Source organism: Carassius gibelio, chromosome B14, assembly GCF_023724105.1.
Source record: "Carassius gibelio isolate Cgi1373 ecotype wild population from Czech Republic chromosome B14, carGib1.2-hapl.c, whole genome shotgun sequence".
Classification (NCBI taxonomy): Eukaryota; Metazoa; Chordata; class Actinopteri; order Cypriniformes; family Cyprinidae; genus Carassius; species Carassius gibelio.
In genome coordinates, this window is record NC_068409.1 from 23883295 (window position 1) to 23906657 (window position 23363).

The 23363-nt window shown below is 35.7% G+C and overlaps 1 protein-coding gene across 2 annotated transcripts; it reads left to right on the plus strand.

The window, feature by feature from the left end:
• Window positions 1-752: 752 nt before the first annotated feature.
• On the plus strand, window positions 753-17605 carry glrbb (glycine receptor, beta b). Of its 2 annotated transcripts, none has more exons than XM_052574982.1 (10): window positions 753-1133; window positions 4342-4484; window positions 5055-5161; window positions 6120-6187; window positions 8737-8963; window positions 11835-11917; window positions 12342-12482; window positions 12625-12777; window positions 14211-14482; window positions 16793-17605. In XM_052574982.1, the coding sequence occupies exons 1-10, from the start codon at window positions 1131-1133 to the stop codon at window positions 17087-17089; spliced, it is 1494 nt and encodes a 497-aa protein (XP_052430942.1). In that variant the 5' UTR covers window positions 753-1130; the 3' UTR covers window positions 17090-17605. The 2 variants fall into 2 exon arrangements, with proteins under 2 accessions (XP_052430942.1, XP_052430941.1); XM_052574981.1 differs by having other exon boundaries at window positions 757-1133; window positions 14211-14497.
• Window positions 17606-23363: the final 5758 nt, after the last annotated feature.

Below are 23363 nucleotides of genomic sequence, written 5' to 3' on the forward strand. Positions count from 1 at the left end.
ATTCAAAAATGATAAAGTAAATAACATTAACCCTTGTTCTATGCTGTAAATCATTTTCTTTAATCTTGTGTTCTCAGTTGAAATTGACCTTTTAAAAATTGCTTGTGAATCTCATTGACCTATTATCTCCAAATCTTGGATTCAATCTTTTTGTCAACTTTGTTTTTTTTGTTGTTGTTGTTTTTTTTCCCCCAGTTAACACAGGTTTTGTATTTCTTTTTTGGAAGTGACTGTTCATGGATCTGAGCTGTTGCACCTCAGATTTTGAGTAAAAAAACAACAATTCCTCAAAAAGTGCAAAAAGTTATAATACCTTGTGTGACAAAGACAGTAAGTGTTAGTACAATGCAAAAACATGAACTATCTTTTTCTAGGTCAAAATTGCCAAAACCTAACATGAAGTTTAAGCGTTTAATTATTTACACATGCACAAAAATACAGAGGTTTTATTCTTCTTCTTTATATATATATATATATATATATATAAATTCATTCTAACATATTGTTTCTTTCGTAATTTTTTCTTGTACAGATTCATCTTTCTCTCTCTTGCCTCTGTTTCTTATTGCAGTTGTCCTTGCATGCTTTCTGTTTCTTGCATTCATTCATTCTTTTCCTTTCTTTCTTTTTTGCACACTGTATGAGCTCTTTATTTCTCTCTTTTTTCATCTTTCTGTTACAGAAGCACAATTTCAAGCATCACATGGACACAACAGAGAGTACTGTGCATGTGATAATCATTTTCAGGAACATACTGGTGCTGAAACGGCAGAGCAAGTGTGATGGCCTTGCATTATATTCCAGTGCTGATGTGGAAGCTGTGTGATTAATTCTGTGCTTGTACAGCGTTCTACTGCGCATGTTGCATGACAGGTGCACACACAAGGCTCCATCTTGGCAACCCTTTACCATTGCAAAAGGACAGCGGGAATATAGATTCTGTTCAGACTACTGAAATTGAAAAAGATAAGAAAAACAGACGGGAATCGCCGTCGTGATGATATTTCGCGTTGATTCGCGCTGACTGAAGGAACGACGAGCAGAATGCGATATAGACGCTGACTGGTCTTGAAGGCTTTTTAACGACCGATTGCTCTGTCAGCGCTACTCGAACAACATCCGTTACCGATATGGTAAGTGAAACCGCGGGTAATATTTAAATAAAAGAACGATCGAGTGTTTTAGGTGTGTGTGATGGATGGGGGGAGGTGCGACGCGTGTAAATGTTGTCATTCTGTGTTGTATTTCCCCTCATCATCATCATCCCAACCCCCTCATCGTCATGGAGGATGCTGTTGCTATGTTTTCCCTCTCCTCCATCTGCTGCCGTAACCTGTTTTATTTTTTTTATCATGCCTTAATGCAACTTCTTCAACTTGATGCTCAGATTCATCCACAGGTCGTTGCTATACCTTTAAGCATTTGCATAAAATATAAGCATGCCAGTAGGAGATTAGAGTGATGAGGTTTGCCAATATGAGCGTCATCTGTCAGGCTAAAATTATGTAATTTGGGCCTAATTAGTATACTATTTTATTACTGAATCAAAAAATAACAATAATATAATAAGTGTGTGTAATAAATGATATATAATATTGAATATATATTCTTTATTAATATGTATATTTGGTATTTTTTCTATGTTATTATTATTTAATTATGAAATTATTATTATTTAATTTAGAAGTTAAAATACATAAACACAAACATTCATAATTTTATACACTTTTTTTCCATATGGAGATCATAGATCATGATCACAGTCATATGGAGCCTTCATAATAGTGTATGATCAGCAATTTGTTTAAACCTTTTGTGATTGCTGCAGCATATTGTGTTAGCAACAGTAGACATAATTAATATAATGAACATAATATAAATATATATATATATATATATATATATATATATATATATATATATATATATATATATATTGTATAAATTGCAAAAGGATAGCGGGAATATAGATTCTGTTCAGATTACTGAAATTGAAAAAGATAAGACAAAAAGACGATAATCGCCGTCGTAATTATATTTTGCGTATATATATATATATATATATATATATATATATATATATATATATATATATATATATATATATATATAATTAACATCACTTCTGTATAAGTGGATAAGACAAAAAGACGATAATCGCCGTCGTAATTATATTTTGCATATATATATATATATATATATATATATATATATATATATATATATATATATATATATATATATATATATAATTAACATCACTTCTGTATAAGTGGAACAGAGTGTGCCTTTTTTTTTGCTGCGAATGAAGCAGTCAGACTTAGTAAGGGCAGACGATAAAAAAAAGAAAAGAAAGAGAAGTGTTTCAATTGAATAAGGGTCAACTTTATTTAGACGTAGTCTTTTGTGAAAATAAAGCAAAACCATGTCTCTCTTTAACTTAAATTATCTTCCATGGTAAAACATTATAATCCATTTTTTGTATTTCTATACTTCATATGTAGACCTGCAGTCAGTATTTTTCTGTGCCTTTCCAAAGAAGAACATTAAACTCAAATTGCCATGACCACTGAATCAGGGAATGAGAGAGAGAAAGAGATTGAGAGATATGGAGAGATCGGAAAGAGAAACACAAGCATCTGGTGATAATCATAATGATGGAATGAGTGAGAGATTGGAGGAGTGTGCATGAACACTGGCCTGTTTCAGTTAAGATGATGATCAATGCACTGGCGCAGAATCAGGCCTCAAGAGGTGGAGGGTGGAAGAGTCTAGACGGGAGTTTTCTGGCAGTGTTCTTTAGAGGGGAATTCCTCATGCTGGTCTTTCCAATTGTTTCCTCTCTACATTTGGGACACTCATGGATGATTGTGTTGTACAGAGGACTGTACATGAGTCAATAAGATCGACGTTTGGCATAGTTCAAACTGCTGACATGTAGGTCTTACTTAAAGCATAACTAAGTTATTTCCTATAGATGGTTTCAACGGCATCAACATAAACAAACGTTAATGCACGTGAGCGCTTTTGTGGACCTAACTTAACTTCCGGTAGACTCCAAATAGAATCAATAACAACAGCCAAGTCCCTCTAGAGTAGATATTTTTTGATAACAAACAAAATGTGTTTTCTGCGTGGATCAGGCGGACTTAATGAAAATGCTAATTCATTATTTGCCAGCAGGAGATGTTTTAAAGCATAGACATAAAGCGCGAGAAATAGAGGTTTCCCCAGTAACAGCTGTAAACAAAGCAGAGCTGGTATGCTCACACGCTGCTTTATCACGCATATAACATGCAAGTCTTCTTTCAGAAATACAGCAAATAAAAACACCCGTGCCTCGTTTAGATATTTAAACAAATGTAAGGAATTATTATTATTAAACGTGCAGTACGTTACGTAACCTTACGTTACTCATGTTTATTTAACGAAGCCTTTTTGAAAATCAATCAGTTTTAAAATTGTGGCGAGTCTCCAAAAATAAATGTATGGGAAACACACCCCGCAGCACAACCACCTGAGTCCAACTTCAGTCTACTCATCACCTTGACTTTAACTGCGTTTGTAGATGGCACCGCAGCCAGACTGATATACACAACACAGACCGGAAGTTAACTTAGGTCCAGGCGCGTGCGCCCAATAAAACCGTCTATAGAACTTATTAAATTAATGATTCCTGCTAATATTCTTATAATGCACATGCAAAGATACCAATAAACACCGTGACATAAATATCAGTAAGGCACTGTTTAGGGGCAAAGATTTGTAGATTGGGTGATAAATTCAATAATTTGTCCTATATAATTTGTGGAAACAATGTGCTTTTATACTGTACAAGCACACTGTCAGACCACCCACAGTGACAGACACCCATGACCATTTTTAAAGTGGTCACGGATACAACAGAACCACATTTCCTGAGCCAACGGACCATCAGTCTCCAAGACAGCCCAGCGCATTCTTGCCATATACTGTATCTCCTCTGAGAGAGGCAATTGTTATCCATTTGTTATCCATTGTTATCCATTGCAGGGCTATGTTTACGTAAGACTTTGAACAAAGGAAATAACATCAGATTTTGTTTTCTCAAAAAAGTAGAGATCTTAAAATATTGATTCTGCTTTTTTTTATTTTTTATTTGGAATTAAGTAAAGGGAATTAAATAACACTATTAACAAAAAAGCCCTTAATTACCTAATAACCATAATAAAAATAATGTCAGTATGAATCTTATATAATATATATATATATATATATATATATATATATATATATATATATATATATATATATATATATATATATATATATATATATATACCTGCTCTGTTTCTCTTTCAGGCTAAGTTAAACTGCTGTAATATGAAGGCTCTAAAGGTGATTTTCTTGTTGCTTATCATCTGTCTCTGGATGGAAGGAGGATTTACCAAAGAAAAATCTGCTAAGAAGGGAAAGAAGAAGGGAAAACAGGTTTACTGTCCTTCGTAAGTACATTTGTGTGCATCATTTTATGACCCATTTTTCATAAAACACTGCTATTGCGCTATATACATAAAATGTTGACTATGGGAACTATAGGCTAACAGTTAACTAACCATTAAAGGGACAGTTCACCTAAAAATGAAAATTCTGTCATTAATTACTCACCCTCATATCATTCCAAATCCATACGACCTTCGTTCTTTTTCGGAACACAAATTAAGATATTTTTGATGGAACCAAAGAGCTCTCTGACCCTGTAAAGACAGCAATGCAAATGAAATGTTTTATGGCCCAGAAAGGTAGTAAGGATATTGAATTTTCATTTTTGGGTGAACTATCCATTTAATCTGCTCTAATGTTGTGTGTACTTCACATTTCACACATGGAGTAACTCACATCATCATAATGTTTGACCCTTGAGTTGAAAGTGCTGCCCTTTGCAATAGTATAATTAAAAATGAAAGACATTTTAATAAACAGATGACGGAAACTTTAAACATGAGCATGATTTCACATAGTTTTGTTGTTTTAAATGGTTGCACCATAATGTCCCCCACCGTTGCTCCCTTCAGGCAGCTGTCATCAGAGGATCTGGCCCGAGTTCCAGCGAACTCTACCAGCAACATCCTCAACAGGCTTCTGGTCAGCTATGACCCAAGAATCCGACCCAACTTCAAAGGTCAGTACTAGCGCCATGATATATGTAATTATGAACAAGATTCATTATGTTGTCTCATCTATCTACCAACACCCCAGAAGCCAAACCTAGCAGCCACTCAAACGGTTTAACCAGCAGCCAACCAGTGCCCTACCACTTTCCTCAGATTCCCTCAGGAATAGCAACAAGAGTTTTTCTTAACAAGCTTTCACTTTTTGTATAAATATATACTTCTGCTGGTACTGTTCAACGGGGGGGTACAATGTACTTAAAGTGCTCTATCTTTGCTCTTTAAGATTATTATGGAAGTGCACTTTTTTTCATCTGGGTACTGCTATTTATTCACTTGTTAGTTGTTACGATTATGACATTGGCTTTTGCATGCCAACATGTCAATGAATATATTTATGTCCAATTATGTAACATTTCAAAGCATGTTTTAATGTATGTATATACATTGTGGCAGATACGTAATTCTAGGTTATGCTACCGTTGGCAGCCTTTCCTGATATAATGAAGCAGGTTGTAAAGAGTGAGAACCTCTGTCGCCTCCCTGCTCTCTGGCTTTCGGCGTAAACGTGAGCCTTGATGTGGTCTGAGTGTTAAGAGCTCACTGTATGATTCATTGTTATTACTCCCTATGGCCAGCCAGCTGCTCTTCATATCTGGGCAAGATGAAAGCTCCTGGCAGTCATTAAAGTCAACATTATAATCTTGGGAATTGGTATAGCAGTGGAGTAGTTGAAGCATTTTTCTATAATGCCATGCTTTCTACGTATTATACATAAAGTGAAAACACATGTTTCATGGTATAAACCAAATAGTTAATGCTACCCGTAATAGTCCGTGAGAACGCGTGCTGTTTAAATGACTTGAATGACTTTCAAAAGTCATGCTAGAAAGACTTTTGGTGTGTCTTGTTTGATGGATGTGCTTGATGTGCTAAGATGTAAAGTTTTGTGTGTGTTTTGGTTTTTAGGTATTCCTGTTGAGGATCGTGTGAACATTTTTATCAACAGCTTTGGGTCCATCCAAGAGACTACTATGGTATTGTACATCACTTTTGTCTTTGCATACACATAAATAGTGAACATAAAAATATAGCAATAAATAAACATAAAAATAAAAACCATAAATACTGTATATAAACACTATCGTTCAAAATGTTTTTGAATCTCTAATGCTCACCATGTATTTATTTATTTATTCAATTGTAATTTAGTACAAAATATTACAATTTAAAATCACTGTTTTCTATTTTAACATATTTAAAATAAAATGTATTGCTGTGATAAATTTTCAGCAGTCTTCAGTGTCATCTGATCCTTTGGAAATCATTTTAATATGCTGATTTATTTTCTTTCTTTCTTTCTTTCTTTCTACTTTTAATTAATTTAATGCATCCTTGCTAAATAAAAGTATAAAAAAACATATCCCCAAACCTTTTGAATGGTAGTGTATATAATTAACATATTTTCAGTTATTTCCAATCATTCAATTTCTTTGTAATTTCACCGTACCACAAAAAAGTTCCCTGGATGTAGATGTTTATCAAAAAAAGCTGAACACAAATCTGATAAGTGACATTTGCCAGAACATTTGATCATTGATTCATGTACTGTATTTTCCTCATGATTATTCAACTGCTTTCTTTTCTTACTTTTTTTACTTTAACTTTTTTATTGAAATCAATTATTAGATCAACAAAGAACAAAGATCAGTCTCAAAAAAAAAGAAAAAAAAAAGAAAAGGAAAAAACGTTTTTAAAATGTCAGATTGTCAGACAACTCCTACCAGACAGACGATTGGATTCATGACTGTGTGCTTTATTTTAGGCTTACTGTGTTTACTTAACACTCCACCAGGAAAATAACTAAAATAAAAAAAATCAGCTCCAGAACCCACAATCTTATGTCTGGCTCCTTATGAGCAGTGACATCCATAAACAACCCATCATGCCAGAGTGTCTCAGATCACCTCCACTGAAAATATTTCCCCTGGAAACACATCAGAAGGCCATGTATTCTGCCCAGCACTGCATGGTGTCACAGGTTGAATATAGTTTTCATTTACTTCTACAGGAGTGTTGCGTGACACCAGGCTTAAATAGCATTGGAATTGAGGTCCCATTTTGTTGTTGCATCGTTCTGCTGTGGTTAACCTTAAAATGAACAGGTGGTATACAACAGAAATACAAAAAGGCTATTCATAACCTATCCAAAGACATTACTAGTACAGAGTAGGCCACTTTGCCTACCACAGCATATATAGCCATTTGGACAGGAAGATCCAACAAAACAACACTTGTAAACATTAAAGCTAACAAAATTATGTTCTAAGAACATTTTACTAACCTTTTCATTAAGTTATGACTATGTTATTTTTGAAAGTTCTCTGAATGTTCAAAACATATTTTTTTTATGTTTTTTTTTTTTTCATGGTTATGTGAACACTAAAGGCCCAATAACTATAAATGATAACTACAATTTAAAATTTGTTCTAATTTTAAAAAGAAGAGTCCACACAACAACTATAACGATAACCCCCCACACAGAAACTTTTTTCAGCTAATGAACGATAAAAACATTGGCAGCCAATCAGAATCCATCCTGCTTTAATAGAGAACTCAAGCATTTAAAGCGACAGAAGACAAAATTGCACTGGGGGAACAAAATCTGAGTGGCTCGTTGCTTTTCACAAGCTTGCAGAGAAATCCTTACCCAATTATTTTTTTCACATTTTCTGGATTGGTTCCTGGGTTAAAGTTCAATTAATGATGTGATGTTTTCTCAACATTTTGAAAAATACCAGAATGTACTGAGAATGCTCCCTGTTGGTTGGGGTGACACAGTGCCATCCATGGTGTGTGTAATACATCCCGAATGTTCCTGGTCGGAGCCCCGAATGAAAAACAGGACATACCAAGATGTGAATCATACACACAGAAACAACACAACCAATAACATTTAGGAACCAAGTTCACTTGACCTAGTGCAGCTGGAATGTGGCAATTTTATTTGGCATGTCGTCTGTCTTCACACTATCAGCGCTAGCTAAACAAGCCCCACTAGAAAATGCCACTTCAAAGCCTTTTGCTCACGCAAGCTGGCAGGGAAGCTGGGGCCAATCTGACTTAACAAACCCTGTGTTTTCCCTAGTGTAGGTGCTCACATACAGCGTGAGCCCTCATTGCAGCACCCGTCGCACGCCTCTGATGTTTGCGATAGTTAGAAATGTAAATAGGAGCAGCTCCAAGCGCAGCAGCTGTGCGCCTTCAATACCAGGCATTATTGGAGCCTGGATACTTCAGAGACAGGCATTAAAAAAAAAAAAAACCATCAGTCAGAGGTCGTGAGAAATGCTTGTTGCCATGGAGATGCCTAAGACACCTGGGCTCCTCTGTCACCCTAAGGACTAATGTGCTGCTTTTGTGTCCAAATCAGAGCTTCTCACAGTTCCTGTCACGTAACACAAAGACAGGTGTCAGCCCTGTTAACTACCATCCAAGAAGCCAGTTTATACACAAAATACCAGGTTTTACAGGCTTGATTGAATTTGTGAAAACTTCAATGGATATTTTGGCTTATATTTCCTAGGACTATCGTGTCAACATCTTCTTGAGACAGCGCTGGAACGATCCCAGACTCCGGCTTCCTCAGGACTTCAAGTCGGACTCGCTCACCGTTGACCCCAAGATGTTCAAATGCCTGTGGAAACCTGATCTTTTCTTTGCCAACGAAAAGAGCGCTAACTTTCATGACGTCACTCAGGAGAACATCCTGCTCTTTATCTTCAGGAACGGAGATGTCCTCATCAGCATGAGGTGAACTTTTATGCTCTCTTCCTGCAGAGTATCCAACCTCTGTCTTTGGGGATGGTGACAAATGAGCTCTGAGTCCTGGTAACACCTACTCACATTATTTACCGCAGCAATCAAAACAAAGCAAACACAAGAGTTTATTAGATGTCAAGGCCTTTTAAAGTGGAACAAATGACTGTGCTGGAGCTTAATCTGAAGGTGTTGGAATTAATGGTTCAGCATGTCCATCAATTTATGGAAGCCAGTTACCGAGCAATGAAATATTAAATTGTGAGACAAAGTTTAAAATAAGTTACAATGTCACGCAGCCAGATAAAAAGTCACATTGTGAGAAATTAAGTGACATTTAAAAGATTTAAAGTTGCAATTACAAGAAATAATGTTGCACATATGCTTTTTTGGTGAAAACTCCAATACTTTTTTCTTTGATGATTCTTTGATGAATAGAAAGTTCAAGTTTTTATTTTTCTGCAACAGTGTAAAAGTCTTTGATGTCCCCTTTGATCAATTTAATCCATCCTTGCTGAGGATGTCAAAGTATTATTATTTTTTAAACTGCCCCTAAACTTCTGAATGGTAGTGTACATAAAATCACACTGTGAGATGAATCACAATAAATAAATTCACAATTATCAGAAATGAAGTCCTAATTACCTAATAAGTCTGAGGTAGAAACAGGCTTCCATACTAATTTGAGTATAGATACAACCAAAACAAGTGAAAAAAATTGTCTTATGATGTATATATAACCAAAAAAAAAACAAAAAAAAACTTTGAATGACAGGGAGCAGTGATTTAGTCCTCCTCCAAGCTCTTCTTAATGCTTTTAATAAACCTCAGGGGACTTAAAGTGATCTGAGAGTTGGAGACTCGATACATCTGTTGACCCTAGGATTTCACCTCGCCACTGACACCTAAATTACAGCTCCTGCTATTTGATCCCATGTGAAAGTTCAGTCCTTTAGCAGTGGTGGACACCTCTGTCATTATCTTTCCACTGCTTTATCTGCAGGTCCTGCTGAGTGAATGAAGTTCTCAGAGACTTCTAGTAGCCAGTGAACCTGCTGTAGGTCTGTCCTTGCAGTGCTGTGGAAATATTATTTTATTTAGCAAAAGTTTATCAACGCGGATAGATTTAAACAAACAGTTATTTATAAAGATAAACAATTCCACAAGCCGTTATACTTTACACAAACATGGGTTGTAGTGTTGTGGTCACTGTGCCAGACGGGCATTGGACACAGTCCAGTTTGGGGTCAAGATAAAATCTTAACACTGGCACAGAGCCATTTCAATCTGGATGGGAAGTGTGTTTAAGAGCATCACATTTTGCTCTGATATGTCTGAGGCAAATGTATTTCCATAGTGTTTTTCCATGCCACCCTGATCACAGCATGAGCTGGGTGGTCTTCCGTGAGCCCTTTCTCACGTTTGGCATTGGCCCAAGTTGCTTTGCTCTATCTCTGGGTATGTGTGTGGCAGGGGATTACTGTCCTAATGAGAGTCTTTCAAAAAGAAACAAGAGTGTTTATTTCATGTTATACCTCCCTGAAACAAATTTTCCCTTTACTCGACCTTCAACTTCCTCAAATACTGTACATGCATAGACTTTACATTTGATATCTTTCCTTTCTCTTTTTCTTCATGAAACTGACATACCTTACACCCCCATTATCACACTTTATTATCCTTCTGCTCCCATAACCTCTTCATTCTACTGTAAACATCCAGTGTACTGGAAATGCAAACGAGAATCTCATTTCTTATTGGAACATGACATTTGTGCAAAGATTTGCATTTTTATTTTTTAGTCAGCTTAAAAAAGATTTCAGAAATAACACTGTTATGAATATACTTTAAATATCAAAAGATATAATTACATCATCATTACATAAAAAAATACTACAAACTACTACTGAAATAAAAATGAATAAAAATAAATTTCTAAAACTTAACTACAAAATTCAAATGAAAAATATTCAAACCTAATAGTATCCCAGTGATACTAAAATTGTATATGCGTAAGTCAAATTGTCCAGTAAGAGACATATAAATAAATAAATAATAATAATAATAAAAAAGTTTACAATTAAACATTGCTTGGAGCAAGATGTGATGGACGCAATGTTTATTATCGTAAGGAATCTTTATTTTGCATCTTTGTGTGCCCTGTCTTTTCTTGCCTAACCCCATCGTCTCTCTCTTTCTCTCTTTCTCTCAGATAATTTGTTTAATGCACCGTAAAGATACATTTAAAACAAAAACAGATCTCTCTAACCTCTCCCAGGCCTTTACAAAAATATCGTAGCACAGTGCTTTAGTTCTGTGTGGCCTCGCTGGTGTAAATGTAATTAGCTCTTTGCTGCATCTGAGACCGTGCTTGTCAGATTACAGCAGAAAACCAAAAAAAGCTTTCATGTGTTAATACTGTTTTAAATAAATTTGCCTTGGTGTGCTTGCTGTACACAATAAAGGGAACTGCATGAAGAATGTATCCCACTGTCACAAAATACCTTTTATGTCTGTGGCATTTCTGTTAGATTTTCTGGAAATCTTTTAAATTTGGACTGATTTTCAATTGCAACCTGGTGATAAAATAATCTTGGTAGAAATATTTGCAATGTTGCTGAATATATTCTGCATGAATCTTTAAATGCAGTAAGTGGAATCTGTTATTTTTCTATTTAATCCCTTAAAAATGAAATGATTAAGTGCAAATTGATATAATGTTTAGGTGACCACCTGTAGCTGATCAAGTAGTGTATTTTAGGGAAAATCTATGTAATTCTGCCCCGTTCAGAATTACTACTCTGATTCAAACTCACATGATTCATTGTCTGGTACTCAAATTTGCATATTTTTTTCCTTTTGCAGGTTGTCTGTTACCCTCTCTTGTCCACTGGACTTGACTCTCTTCCCCATGGACACCCAGAGATGCAAAATGCAGCTTGAGAGCTGTACGTGAATATGAATACAATCATTCATGATTATTTGATGTGAAAACAATAAAATGTTTGATGTTGTTATAGATTTGATGTTATATATAATATATATTTAGCTAGAAAGTGCTCTTGGTGAGCGTGATCACTATAAATATAATGTTTAATATTCTAACATTTAAAAGTCAATCACTGAAGTGTGAGGCTAGTACACATTGCAAGAAAAAAATCATTAGAAAAACTGAAAAGGTACTGGGGAGTTTATGGACTCTTCCTTTATCCCCAAAACACGACTCAGTGCAATTTATGGTTCAAAATGCGGGTAAAACATCAGAAAAATCAATATGGAATATTCCTACATTTTAACACAGTACGCCGTGCCCTATTTTTTAGACTTTTCTTGGAGCCTAACAGTTTTTTTCCTTATTTAATGCGTGTCTAGTTGGCTACACCACAGATGACCTGCAGTTCATGTGGCAGTCTGGAGACCCTGTACAGATGGAGGAGATTGCTCTGCCTCAGTTCGATATTAAACAAGAGGACATCGAATATGGCAACTGCACCAAGTTCTACGCAGGGACAGGTAAAAGCTTTCCAATTTCCATGAATGGCACTAATGTGTACATGAGCTCTCTCATGCATTGTTGAGGAGGTAGCCATTAGATGTGATTCCAGGAAAAAAAACATGTCAATTTAAAGCAACCTTTTGAACTTTTTTATGATAGGATACTACACGTGTGTGGAGGTGATTTTTACTCTGAGGCGGCAGGTGGGCTTCTACATGATGGGTGTATATGCTCCCACCCTGCTCATCGTCGTGCTCTCCTGGCTCTCTTTTTGGATCAACCCTGACGCCAGTGCTGCCCGTGTGCCTCTGGGTACTTTTTCCAATCATCAGTCCCGCCACAAGCATCAGCACCTCATCTCATACCCCCGTAACCGACCACATCCTTTACATTTTCATTTCCCGTTTTCATCAGTGCAACATCCACCAATGAATCTTTTCAGCGCCGTCGTTGCGGGAGGTTTAGGGTGATATTTTCTATCCCCTACAGCACTCTAGCTTCTTTTCATCAATTACTTACCTAAAGGCATCTCTAAGGAAATATAACGCATGTCCAGGATATTCCCATCAGCCTGAGCTGCAGCCCACAGGCTTTAATTCTCTATGAGAACCACAGAGGTCAGTGAGAGAGTATTATCTGAGATGCGATGAAGATTATGCAAGATGCCACGAAATGTGACAATTTCTTGTGTTTTCCAATTATAACCTGATATTGCTGATAAAAACAAGCAATTTTTTTCTGTGATTTCATTGGTGATTCCAGTACCACTATCATTCTGTCCACATTATTCTCACTGTCACAGTATAATGTGATTACATCAAGAGCCATCTCAAAATGCCACTGTCCATGGTCATTTCAGGTCAGTCATTTATTGCATTTTGTGAGTGTTTGGTTTATATTTGTGTGTTTGCATTCATTTAGATTATTCATACATAGGCCCAGATTAAAACTAGATTTTTGGGGAGAAATCAACAAATTGAATTTAAATATTTATTCATATTTACAGATGTTATTAATGTTAAAATATTTTACATATAAGTATATTATAAGATGTAAGATTATTATGAAATGATTAATAAGTAACAAAATTTTAAAATAAACTAGTGTTCCTGTAGTGTTGTGCTATCAAGCACAAGGTTGGGGTTCGATTCCCTGGGAACACATGATAGGTAAAAATTGATAGCCTGAATGCACTTTAAGTCGCTTTGGATAAAAGCGTCTGCTAAATGCATAAATGTAATTTAATTTAATTTTTAAAACATGTAAGGAAAGTATATACATTGTTGTTGTTTTTTCAGCTCAATTGATCAAAAGTAACAGTAAAGACATTTAATTTATTTAGAAATTATTTATATTTCAATTAAGTTATGTTCTTTTGAACTTTAAATTTATCAAAGAATCCTGAATAAAATGTTGTCTAGTTTCCACAAAAATATTAAGCATCAAGCTTTTCACGATATTACTGTTTTTAATGTATGTTTAAATAAATGCAGTATACTGTAGATGAGCATAAGCTTGTTCTTTCAAAAACATCTTAAAAAAAACAAACTTATACCAATCTTGGACTTCTGAACAGTGATGTAACAGAAAAAGATGAAAACCTGTTAAATCTGGATGGCATTTGTTGTCCACTGATCTAAAACTGTTACAGATGCCTTCATATGTTTTACAGTCTGGTCTACTATTATCTTTGGAAACAACTTCAGATCAACTAATCTGATCTAATGACCTCTCTCTGTCTGCAGGGATCCTGTCAGTGCTCTCGCTCTCTTCTGAGTGCACGTCTCTGGCCTCTGAACTGCCCAAAGTCTCCTATGTAAAGGCGATTGACATCTGGCTGATTGCCTGCCTGCTCTTTGGCTTTGCCTCTCTGGTTGAATACGCAGTGGTTCAGGTGATGCTTAACAGCCCTAAACGGCTGGAGGCGGAGAGAGCAAAGATTGCTAGTAAGGAGAAGGCGGAAGGAAAGACCCCTGCCAAGAACACCATCAATGGCATGGGAAGCACCCCTATACATGTCAGTACTCTACAGGTCAGAAACAACCAGACGACTTTGTATTCAAACAAAATGATTATAATGTAGTGTTACCATAGCTCATAATCGTAATAAAAAGCACCAAGGATAGTGGGGTAGTGATTTAATGTACGGTACATATTATGAGGGTACTCAAATATTCGGACATGCCAAAACCGTTTCATGAACATCTACCATGGTAATCTTGTTATACCCTAGTTTTATCATCTGTAATATTTGTTCAAATGTTTGGGGGATTTTTTTTCAAGAATTGTCTTATTTTTTATTTAGCAAGGATGCATTATATCAATCAAAACAGACAGTAAAGACATTTCAGATGTTATAATGCACACATAATGTTTGATTGGGTGATTTGACATTTTCAAAGAGCTCATTGTTTCAATTCTGTTTCATTGCACTCAGTAGCATTGCTGTCCCTGTGGTTATGTAATCTAAAATCATGCACTTCTAATGTTAGGTCTGCATGCAAAAGTGTAGGTGGGATAATCACAGTACTTCATGTTCCTCAGAAAACAGACAGCTTTATAGCAACAGTTGGAAGCCGAGCTTGAAGGCAAGGATAGCCTGACAGACAGAATAAATAGGCTGAATAATGTGTTCTACTCAAGTCTATTATAAGCTTTAAATTAGTCCCAGAGGGAGGCTTAAGGATGCGGTGTGTTTTCAACCACTGTCACACATTTACTCCCATATTGGACCTTCAGCAGCTACCAGAAGAACATCTGACCCCAAATTAACCCACATGCTCTTTGCACAACCCCTAAAAGTCACCGACCTCCAAGAAAGCCTCATTCATTGCTCTGAATAAGAGCTGTTTGGACGCGTCCCAAGGCTTGCTTGCTGCGACTGATTCTCTAACCATCTCACGGCTGTTCAGACATGCTCAACGCTTTTGAGCAGGCAGCATTTATCAGAAGCATATGAAAGCTCCCACTGCATTTGACAGACAGTTTCCTAAATCTGTGCATGTGTCCCCGCACACTAGAAAAGATATCAAGCTGTTTGAGGATTTAAGTGTTGTGCACCCAGTGATAAGTAGAGCGGTCCAGCACTGCATGGCTTCTGCCCCTTTCCACACATCCAGAACTAATACAACAGAGAAGTTGGCATTAAACCATCAGACATCAGTTGTCCAGACATCCCTCTGCTCCGTTAGTCAGAGAGAGAGAGAAACAGACAGCGCGATGTCACAACAGTTCGTAATGCTTGTCTTGTCCTGTTCTATTTTGATGCAAGGTAGGTGTTTCTTCACACTACTTTTTTCCTTCTCCTGTTGTTCCTGCGTGGGAGGGCCATGCTACACTGCCTCTTCCCTGTTAGGGCTTCAGGAAGAGCTCAAAATAATTGCCTGTCCTCAAAATCTCCCTCTCCCTGCAGACAAGAGTGTTAAGAGAAAGGAAAAAGCAAAAAGAAACCTATAGAGAGATTATGTGTCTCTACATGAGGGACAAAAGTCAGATTTGGTGTGTTGTCCATGTCTGCTGCCGGAATGGGTATCATAATGCATAAATGATCCGCCTGCCAGCTATCATTTGTTCATTTCCTAATTATACAAATGAAAATACCTAAGTGTGAAATTAAAGGGATAGTTACGTCAAAAATGAAATCCAGTTATCAAAATCTCATGTTCATATAATTCCAAACCAGTATGATTTTCTTTCTTCAATGAAGCTACATAATATGTACTACATATATTTGCAATAATAAAATAACTAACCCTTTTTCACACACACACACACACACAGTAAACAGTTTTATTACTAAAAAAATAATAAAATCAGTTATTCTTTCAGTTAACTCACCAGGAAATTTTGTATATTACATTTTTGAATTTTTTTTTTTTAAATTAACTATTTATTTAATTATATTTATAATTTAGTAATCAAATTAATTTTTATAATCATTTTTAATGGTAAAAAAAAAACTAAAACAAAGTACCATTTGTACAATTTGTACTGGGGACCAGAGACAGCCATGTTGGTCACCATTTACTTTCATTCAAGTTTATTTGTATAGCGTTTTTTTTTTTTTTTTTTTTACAATATTATTTCTCATTATAAGGTAGAAAGCAGTTTGGACATTCTTCAGGATAACTCTTTTAGTTTTTCATTGAAGAATGTAAGTTATAGTGGTTTGGAGTAACATGAGATTGAGGAAGTGATGAAGGCATTTCATTTTTGGGTAAACTATCACTGTAATGTTTCAGTAAAATCACACCAGATGTTGCAGAGATCTGACATGTTTTTTCTTTATTCATTTTTTTCTCACTCTCTCCCTCTTTATCCCTCTCAGGTGACAGAGACAAGGTGCAAAAAGGTATGCACCTCCAAGTCAGATTTGCGCACCAATGACTTCAGCATTGTAGGCTCTCTGCCACGAGACTTTGAACTCTCAAACTTTGACTGCTACGGCAAACCCATTGAAGTTGGTAGTGCTTTAGGTAAATCACAAGCCAAGAACAACAAGAAGCCACCACCTCCTAAACCTGTCATCCCCTCGGCAGCCAAGCGTGTAGATCTTTATGCTCGTGCGATTTTCCCATTCACCTTCCTTTTCTTTAATGTAATTTACTGGTCTGTGTATTTGTGATTGTGTAAAGTTTAAACTGCTTCCATTTAGCTAACTTTTCCCTCCTTCGTATAGTCTCAGCCCATATAATTTGTACTTCAGACATCAAACGGAGCAGTTTTACCACTGATGTGCAGTCAGTAAACACAGTATTGCTAAAAAAAAAAAAAAAAAAAAAAAAAAAACATTTCGATTAGAAAGAATGAAGGCATTGATAAAACATTGATTTTCAGCTTCTATGTTTACTTTATGCACAAACCTGAGATAAATTATTATCTTGCATGTAGAAATGGAGTATATGGATTATTGATATATTATATTTAAAATATATAACATTATTTTTGACCTACAGATCAGCTGTTAAGATGATAATGAGATATTTGTACTGATAAACACTGCCATAAGAACTGTCTTTTGATGTTCCTATTACAAGCATTCCAGAAATTACAAACAAGTGTATGAAGCAGAAAATAATAAACATCTTCTGTGCTTGTTAATCAACCATCAATAAATGGCCCAATGGCTCAGCTGACCTCATGACCTATCAGTCTCTTTCTTATTTATATCTTTCCCAAGATCATCATGTCCTAAAAACTCAAGCTAGAATTAAAAACTAGAATATAATTACAGTGAATTAATTATTTCCTTAAATAATGCAAGTTTTATCAACATGTGTGCCAATTTTTGAAAGTTAGACCAGTTGTTCACCTAAATTAAATATAGTTAAATATAAAATCACTACATTATCAGTACGTTAAGTATTTGATGAAAGTTAAAAGTAATGGGGTCAAATAAACTACTATACTAATTTTATGAAACTAGTTTTCAAAACTACTGTATGTGGTTGTGAAGTCCACTTAACTTAAAACTTCTTAATAGTGTTGACCCTTTTAAATTGAGCAAACCTAACCAAAAGGAACACTAATCACACTGATGGTGACATTTTAAAATGTAAAAACTTTCATTGTTTCATCATTTACTTCTAAATGACAATTAAATAATTCCCAATAATCCACATAATTCCCAAATGTTTTGTATAAACAAACAAAATTGTATTATTCAAGTGCAGCATGTAAATGTAGAAATCTAAGCTTGTGCACTAGAAATATAATTTAATGTTGAATTAAAGCACGGAATGAAACTACATTTTTACTTTAAAATGGTGTACCTGACTAAATATCAAAGTTAATTTACCCAAGAACTACGAGTATTTTTTCCCATAAGGGCTATTTAAAAGTCCTTCTGATTTATTGTTATGTGTGTTGCTGACCTAGCATGAGACCTAAGACACTAAAGCTGTCTGGGAGTCAGGGTCCGACCTGTTCCTGCGCCCAACCCAACATCAGTATTCATTATGCTGTGAAATATGTTGGCAGATTGACCTACGGCTGTCTTTGCACTAGTCAGAATATGAAATCTGTCTGGAATGTAATGAAGCGTGCTAAATGGAGAGTGCCCCACCTCTCCCTAGCTGCCGCATTCACACAACAAATAGGCCATGCCAATAAATCTAAGAGAAACCTGAAGTTGTTTATATAAAAGGGAAGTGCAAGAAGAAACCATCGGGAACCTGACCACCTTTTTCCCCCTCATATTATCTTTGTGGTATACACAGAGTTGCAGAGCATGTGAATGGTTAGTTAGTTGCTATGGCAACAGACACAGAGACAGCTACTGCGTGATTTTGCTGATATATTTCCCCTGTCTCACAGTGTCTGGAGCCAGGTCTGCTTTGAAAACCTTTAAGGCCGTCACATTAGATTCAGACTGCTGTGGAAATCAGTGTTTTTAGAATAAAAACCTTCATCTGGATATGTATTTGGTTATCTGTTATGTATTTTAAGTAGCCTGCTTTACTTAAAGTTGATTAAACCCTCAGACTTGAAAATGTTAAGATGCATTACAGAGCCCCCTAGGGGTCCAACTTATGAAGTTACTCACTAAACAGACTACAGTATACATATCAAAATCACACAAATGTGTGATGGAGTGTTGAAAAACTGTTCTGTTATCTAGCTCATTCTTTATATGTATTTCCTTCCTCTGAGCATTTTACTGCAAGATCCTCCTTCACAGTCATTTGACTAATTACAGTGGTAGAGCCGCTTCTTTAGTGTAACTAGACAGGCAAACATGGAGGTGTACGCCTTTGAATTCCCAGATATCAGTTTGATAAGCACAAATACAATGCACACTATAAGAAATTATTTTAGAAATGTGCTATATTGATAGTCGAAGCAGGTAAAATTTAAGACTGACTCGAATAATACAGGCAAAGCACTCCTCAAAAATGTATCTCAACGGTTTTAAAGTTATTTTCAGCAGCTTGTATTTGTGTGTTTGAGCGTGACACTACTCAGCGTGTGTTTCCAAGCCCACCCACATGCGTTCGCCTCTGCGTTTTCCCCGTGATTGCTGTCTCACACATTATTTCAAGCAGCTTGTCTGATTCCTGCTGGTTATCTGTCCTCCCACCCCACCGGTCAGTTCAGTCTTTTAACCTATATCACATAGACTACTGCCTAATACAACCTGAACACACACTAGGTGAGGTGAAGGTTGGATGGCAGCTTCTACTTTCTTGCACCTTCCAGTCCCAACACTGGCCTTTATTATATTTATAATATATAGTGACATATCTTCAGCTGAAATTTTATTAGGCATTTAAGGCAAGTCAGAAGAAATGGCAATAAAAAATAAGCATCATTCCCAATGCTGAATTTTCCAGTGTCACTGCCTCTCATCCTCGCATGAGTGAAGTCTTAGTGTGAAGGGGAAATTTTATCATGAGCTGAGACTGATGTTAAGGTTACTTGCAAATACCCAGACAGATGGACCGACTTTTTTGATATGGAGTGTGTGCGTGATAGTGTGCATAAATTTGGGTGTTTGAAAGGGTTGGCATCTTTCAAATGGAGGCATGACAGAACTGAATATATGGCAGGAATGGGGGTGAAATTATGTGTGGCGGAAACGGATGATGAGAAGTCATTTTTTCTGCCTCTCTTTGTCTTTTGCATTCTTCATCTCTTCCTCTAACTTCCAACTCTCTCTCTCTCTCTCGCTCTCTCTCTCTTTTTCTGACCAGTTTAGCTGCATGTTGCATGGGTGACACTGCTGATTATGGCCTCAATGTCATGTCACCATGGATTAGAGCAGCTCTAGTCCACAGTGCACATAAATGTCCATATGTTCTAATATGACCAAATACTGAAATATATTTTGGATCTTTGTGTTCACTCTTGATCTTTATTTCTTTAATATTAAACGATAATTAAATTAATGAAAGAATTATAATACATATGTATGTGTGTGTGCGTACAAGTTCTTTTTTGCTCATTATTATTAACACACACACACACACACACACACACACATATATATATATATATATATATATATATATATATATATATATATATATATATATATATATATATATATATATATATATTCCTGTGATGGCAAAGCTGAATTTTCAGCAGCCATTTCTCCAGTCTTCAGTGTCACACAGTTCTTCAAAAATCAATCTAATAGTTTTTGCTGGATAATATTTTTATGGTCGTATTTTATTGTAATACAGTATTTCTTTTTTCAAGAAATGAATACTTTTATTCAGCAAATATGCATTCAATTAATCAAAAGTGAAAAGCATTTACTTGTAATGTTCCAAAAGATTCTATTATAAATAAAAGTTGTTATTTTGAACTTTCTATTGATCAAAAAATCCACAAAAAAATTGTCATAGTTTCCATAAAAATGTTAGGCAGCAAAACGGTTTTCAACATTGATAAGAACCATTTATAATAACTGAACACCAGCAATAATTCATAATAACTGAACACCATTTCAGTGAATTAATATCTTGCTCTGTAAAGCATATGAAATGCCTTGTGTACTGTTTTCTACAAAAGCAAAGCCAGAAAGACAAAAACACTAGCCTGTGATAGCTTAAGGCTAAATCATACTAGATCATGTGAATTTCTCACAGTGTGTCACCCTTAGGTCCATGCCGTGAGAAATGGCCATTAGTCCTGCAGCCAATCTCCTTGCCCACTGCATGCCCTTTCTACTTATATATGTGTAGATTCATGGGGGCTTATCTAGGAGGAGAAGAGAGGATACAGCAGTAACATGTTAATGTCAGGACGACCCACTTGATAAACAGCCATGAGCATGAAAAATGACATTGAAGAGTGCTAGAAGACACAGAGAGAGAAAGCTAGAGCATGTGTGTGTGCCATGCACAGCATATACTAAAGCTTCAAGGGATTATTAGTTAATTAGATACAAATTGTTTGCTTCTCATTAGTTCATCTACTTGTCAATCAATCTCATTTTCTTTATTCTACAAAAATCCATGTATTGTTTGTATTGCCTGCAAATACATATTTAACCCCAGTGTTTTCAGAGGTTTTTCGGTTTAGCACACTCCAAGAAAAATCGAATTTTTTATATGGAATAATTGCTTGTGAGGTGAATTACAGCCACACTGATTGAAGTTAAAATATACTTATGAACTGATTAGAAGTTACTGTTACCTGAGGTCGAATGAATGAAAGTGGGTAATGGTTATCTTCACCTTTCTTTAGAAAAACACATTGTCATTTTAGCATCATGAAATATTTAATTTTCCATTTATCACTTCAGTGAGCTCAATTTTTATATTTGCAATTTAACCCTGAAACAACATTCCAGCCTGGGATCTTGTTATAGCAACTCATGCAGTATGGAGGATGGGCCGAGGGGAATTAAACTGGAATATGGCAGTTGGGGAGATGATTAAGGTGTTGCTTGTGGTCTGTGCTGCAGGGAGAGGAGGAAACAGAATGTTTCCAAAATTCAATCAGATCTGTGAGCACTATTAGTAGATTCATTGCCATTATATATTCAGCAATGAAAGCAGTCAGGTCTTTAATCAGAGACTGCACTCTGGGGTTTAGAGAATATGGCCTGTGATGTACACTTCAGAAAAGTATGGGTTGCAGTGTTGTGGTACAGAGGTAAAAACTAGGAACAGGTGTATTAAATGTCTTGCAAACTGATCCACACACACATGCACGCACTCACGCGCATTCACAAACACACACACACACACACACACAACGTATACAAATAAGTGCAGAAATAGTGTAAAAAAAAAGAAAAAGAAACAGTCCAGACTGGGCTCACAAGGTTGTTCAAAGCTGTCAAAGCTGTGGAATGCAGAATGTTCATGAAATTTTAATTACTTTTGTTTTATCAAAGATATGGAAATCTAGAGACATAAAGACACATGGCTGTATGTTCAGCTCATCAAATCATGTCAGGTTTCATGTCATTTGTTTTGTGGAGGTGAGAGGGACCTGTCCATGGTCCTGAAGGCAATGCAACCTTTCAGATGTGAACATCATGTTGGATGTCCTGTATGACAGTCCAGGGTCATAGCAAGTGGAGTAAATGGTGGGAATGACTCAAGCACCCGCAGGTCTAATGGGACTCACAACAATTTCTAATTTTGTTTTGAAAAAGGTAATCGGCTCAGAATTCTTAGCTACATCCCTCTTCACATATACCACAGTAAGACCATGGAGATACACTCTATATTTAGCTCATACGGATGAATTTTTTTTTTTTTTTAATTTACCACTTTTTGTACGATTATAAAATATGAATTCATTTATGATCGCCTGTTCTCACTGAGTGAGTCATCACATTTCAAAAGGGGAAAATGAACAGAATATCTATTAGACAACGAAACCCCTTTTATATTTTTAATCTTAGATTTATAGTACATTTTGTCCATTTTCAAGAAGTGGGGAAATGAAACCTTTTTTTCTCTCTTTATTAAGAGAGAAAATACAAAGATGCCTTGAACACAGCTTTATATAAAAAAAATAAATAAATAAAATATTATTATTATTTTTATTTAAATTGCATGGAAGCAATTTTGTTTGAAAATATTATTGCTATTAAAAACAACAACTGGTCTCAGCCAAATCAAAGTCAGTGTGGCATAACCAACATGTAGGAAGCCATTTTGTTGTCATATGACTAGAAAAAAACAAAACAAGATAACACCCCTTTAGACCCTCATGACTGTGTGGTATTACCAACTTAATGACTTCAATAATTAACTTGAAATAGATGTTTAAAAACATTTTACATAAAAACATTTTTGTCAAGATTAACAAGTTACCCCCATACACCACCTATTTATTTTTAGCATTTGATACTTTTGATATTCATTAAATCAAAATGTGTTTAGAAAACTTTTTTTTTTCTTTTCAAAAACGTCTGCATTCAAAACAAGCAC

Bases quoted from the DNA above. Each gene is read 5' to 3' on its own strand.
- glrbb (XM_052574981.1), top strand. The intron at 5,162-6,119 runs GTCAGTACTAGC...TTTGGTTTTTAG, and splicing joins AATCCGACCCAACTTCAAAG to GTATTCCTGTTGAGGATCGT. The intron at 14,498-16,792 runs GTCAGAAACAAC...TATCCCTCTCAG, and splicing joins TACATGTCAGTACTCTACAG to GTGACAGAGACAAGGTGCAA.